Source organism: Carlito syrichta, unplaced genomic scaffold (genome assembly GCF_000164805.1).
Source record: "Carlito syrichta isolate Samal-C Ts95f unplaced genomic scaffold, Tarsius_syrichta-2.0.1 Scaffold316495, whole genome shotgun sequence".
Classification (NCBI taxonomy): domain Eukaryota; kingdom Metazoa; phylum Chordata; class Mammalia; order Primates; family Tarsiidae; genus Carlito; species Carlito syrichta.
The window spans coordinates 4,044-8,476 of NW_007260591.1; the positions used below are offsets into that span (position 1 = coordinate 4,044).

General features: G+C 46.1%; 1 protein-coding gene across 1 annotated transcript in view; it reads left to right on the plus strand.

The window, feature by feature from the left end:
* The window catches only part of LOC103277170 (signal transducer and activator of transcription 5A), a 24,262-nt gene that overhangs the window by 3,841 nt on the left and 15,988 nt on the right, over nucleotides 1-4,433 (plus strand). Inside the window, exon 2 of the mRNA XM_021707314.1 lies at nucleotides 768-942. Coding sequence (XP_021562989.1) covers nucleotides 768-942 — 175 coding nt within the window. The remainder of the gene's footprint in view (nucleotides 1-767; nucleotides 943-4,433) is intronic.

The window sequence follows — 4,433 nt, forward strand, 5'->3', positions numbered from 1 at the left end:
AAGGCCAGCCTGGGCAACTTGGTGAGACCTCATCTCTACAATAAATCCAAAAATTAGCTTGGCGTGGTGGCACACGCCTGTGGTTCCAGCTACTTGGAAGGCTGAGTTAGAAGGGTCACTTGAGCCCAGCAGGTCGAGGCTGCAGTGACCCTGAATGTGCCACTGTACTCCAGCCTGGGCAAAAGAGTGAGACTCCAACTCAAAAAAAAAATTGAACCTAGTTCCGGGCACGGTGGCTCATGCCTATAATCTCAGCCCTTTAGGAGGCTGAGGCGAAAGGATTGCTTGAGCTCAGGAGTTTGAGACCAGCCCGGGCAACTTGACAAGCCCTCATTTCTACAATAAATTAAAAAATTAGCCAGGTATGGTGGCACACAGCTGTAATTTCAGCTACTTGGAAGGCCGAGGTGAAAGGATCGCCTAAGCCCAGCAGGCCGAGGCTTCGGTGACTGTGAGCCTGCCACTGCACTCCAACCTGGACGACAATGAGACTCCAACTCAAAAAAAAAAAAAAAAAGACCCTATTTGGAATAGATACTCTAGTGAGGCCAGACCTAAAGTAGAAATGTGTACAGTGAAGATGCCATCAATCTGCCAGCTGGCCGCTTCCCCTCCCTTTCCCCTCTCCACCCCAGTTCTGGTGAATCTTTCTGACTCCCTTCTTACGCTAGAGTTGGAGTTTGGGTCCCAGTACTGGTGTTCCCCAAGGCCTGCGGTGCCCTCCCACTCCTTCGGCCCCTTGTGATTTCCTCCCCATCTGTCCCCAGGGCAGCTCTCCCGCCGGAAGCCTGGCCGACGCCATGTCCCAGAAGCACCTTCAGATCAACCAGACGTTCGAGGAGCTGCGGCTGGTCACGCAGGACACGGAGAATGAGCTGAAGAAGTTGCAGCAGACCCAGGAGTACTTCATCATCCAGTACCAGGAGAGCCTGAGGATCCGCGGTGGTAGGGGCGGGGCCGGGCGAGCAGCCTGGTGGGAGGGAGGAACGTTCTGTGAGCTCCTGCGGGGTTTGGGCTGGGTCAATGTCCATCTCCTCAGCACCTGTGCAAGCCTGGTAGAAACCATGGCTCCCAGCGACGGAGCCCCTGCTGTGGGCCAGACTCTGGGCGAAGCCTTTTGTACCCGTTTTTAAATTCAGCCCTCACAACAAGCCTGTGGCATAGCTAGTTGTGCTACCCCTGTTTTGCAGATGGTGAAACTGAGGTTCAAAGAGAACCAGTAACTTGGCCTAGGTTGCCCGTAAGTTACAGAACTGAATCTCAACCAGAGATAGGTTATAAAATCCCTGTACTGGACTAACCAGATTTCTCTCCTTCACGGAAGGTGTTCAGTGAATGTCTGGTAAATATGGGTGAAGAGTTACTTAATCAGAGAGTGAACTTGGGTTAGAAGGTTAGAAGTCTCCTATTTGATCCATGCTGGGGAGAGGTGGGACTCTAGGGTTGCGCCTTCTTGAGCCTCACAGATAGGATGTGGACCAGGCGGAGGGGGTGACAAGTGGTAAATTCTCCTGTGTCCTAGGTCTGTAGTTCTCCAGTGGCTACCATGATAAGGGTGTGGGGAAGGAAAAAATTAGCTCAGAAGAAATTAAGTCCAGGTACAATTTGAGGAGTCTGGAGAGACATGGCCCACTCTCCTCTTACCCCAGACTGGCCCTAGAGACGTACCACCCCATCCTAGTGAGAACAGGAAGTGTCAAACTGCCTTTTCCATTGCTCTTTTCAAGCTGGTTTCCTAAATTGGAGAGGTCTTTGAATCTAGACCTTTCTTCTTTTCTAACACATCTATTTAAGGCTAATTTCCCTCTAAGCACTCTATTAGCTGCATTCCATGACTTTGAATATGCTGTGTATTTATTGTCATTGACCTCAAAATGTTTCTAACTTTTCTTGTGATTCTTTTACCCATATGTTATTTAGAAGTGTGTTAATTTCCAATTATTTGATTTTTTTAGATGCCCTATTTTTATTGGTTTCAATATTGTTATTGAACTCCATTGTGATCAGAGAACATGCTCTATATGATCTCAGTTTTTGTAAATTTACTGAGACTTGTTTATGGCCTGGCATATACACTATCTTGATGAATGCATCTTGTACACTTAAATATATGTTTTACAGTTATTTTTAAAATGTCAGTAATAATCCCGTGCCTTTGGGAGGCTGAGGTGAGTGGATTGCCTGAACCCGCGGGTTCAAGACAAATACAACATCTATGTTTTTCAAAACAAAATTTAGTGAGTAGAGTGATGGAGCTTTACATATTTGTAAATTTCTTTTTTTTTTTTTTTTTTTTTAGTTGTAGTCTCACTCTGCCATCCAGGCTGGAAATGTAGTGGAATGCTCATGGCTACCACAGCCTCAATGTGCTGGGCTCAGATGATCCTTCCGCCTCAGCCTTCCAAATAGCTGGAACTACAGGCATGCACCACCATGCCTGGCTCATTTTTTGATTTATTGTAGAGATGAGGGCTTGCCACGGGTTCGAGACCCGCCTGGGCAACTTGGCGAGACCTTGTCTCTACAATAAATCAAAAAATCAGCGGGGCGTGGTAGCGCCCGCCTGTAGTTCCAGCAGTACTTGGAAGGCTGAGGCAGAAGGATCGCCGGAGCCCAGCAGGTCGAGGCTGCAGTGGCCGGGAGTGGCCACTGCACTCCAGTCTGGGCGACAGAGTAAGACTCCAACTAAAAAAAAAAAAGAGAGATGAGGGCTCGGCAAGTTGCCCAGGCTGGTCTCGAACTCCTGGACTCAGGCAGACCTCTCACCTCAACCTCCCAAAGTGCTGAGATTACAGGCTTGAGCCACTGTGCCTGGGCCTGTAAATCTCTTTAATGTTAGGCTTACTTAATCAAGAGCTGGATCTTGCTTTCAATTGGTTGCAACATCACACTTCTTATAGCTTCTGGAAAACTCTACTGTATACTTGTATGATATTACGAGTAAAAAAGCAAAAAAGGTCTTAGGAAATTATAAACATTGTTTTGATTTTATGGGTCCTCTATTAGGGTTTTAAGAATCCTCTAGGGATCCCTGGTTTATACTCTGAGAACCACTCGTCTCCATCATTACTGATTTCTTATTATTTTATCAACTGCTGAGAGATATCAAATCCACCATTATTACTGTGAAATTGTCTACATCTCCAGTTAATACTGTAAATTTTCTTTTTTTTTTTTTGAGTCAGAGTCTCACTGTTGTCCAGGCTGGAATGCACTGGCACACTTACAGCCTCTGCAGCCTCGTCTGCTGGGCTCAGGCAGTCCTTCCTCCTCAGCCTTCCAAGTAGCTGGAACCACAGGCACATGCCACCATGCCTGGCTAATTTTTTTTTTGAGTTGGGGTCTCACTCTGTCACCTGGGCTGGAGTGCGGTGGTATGCTCACGGCCACCCCAGCATCGACCTGTTGGGCTCAGGCGATCCTTCCACTTCAGCCTTCCAAGTAGCTGGAACCATAGGCCAGAGCTACCTCATCTGGCTAATTTTTTGATTTATTGTAGAGATGAGGTCTTGCCAAGTTGCCTGGGCTGTTCTCAAACCCATGAGCTCAGGCAATTCACTCACCTCGGCCTCCCAAAGGGCTAGGATTACACGCGTGAGCCACCCTGCCCGGCTATTCTGTAATTATTTTTAAAATGCATTCTGAAGCTTTGTTATTAGATGTATACACATTTATAATTATTCTCAATTTCTGATTGACACTATAATCATAAGCTATCTTCTTTAATCTCTGATACTGTCTTGAAATCCACTTTGTCAGATATTAACAAAACTACCTTAGCCTTATTTTACATTTTGTATAGCATATCTCTCTCTCTCTATATATATATTTTTTAAACTTTAAAAGTGGACAGTGTTAGTTGAGTCTTCTTCCCCAATATGTATTCTGACAGTTTCTGCTTTTAATCCGGATGTTGAGTCCACTAACAGTGTATTTATTAATATAGTTCTATTGAGATCGACCATGTGAGTATCTCATTCTGTTGCCCAGGCCGGAATGCAGCGACACATCATGGCTCACCACAGCCTCAACCTCCTGGCAACCCTTCCGCCTCAGCCTCCTGAATAGGTGGGAATATAGGTGCGCACCACCATGCCCAGCTTATTTTTTTATATTTTTGAAGAGACAGTGTCTCTATGTTGCCAAGACTGATCTTAAACTCCTGGGCCTCCCAAAGTACAGGGGTTACAGGCATGAGCCACCAGGCCTGGCTGAGGTCTACTATTTTAATATTTATTTTCTCTTCTGTCTCCTTTTGGTTTTTTGTTCCTCTTTTCCTTCATTTATGCCTTTTAAAAAATCACTGAAAGTGTGGTAGAATTCCATGTGTGGGCTGACTGTTTAGGCTGTCTTCCCAACACTGTCCTGTCAGTGCTTTCTGTACCCAGGGCAGCACGATGCCTGAAACATCACAGGTACTGAGTAAATGTGGG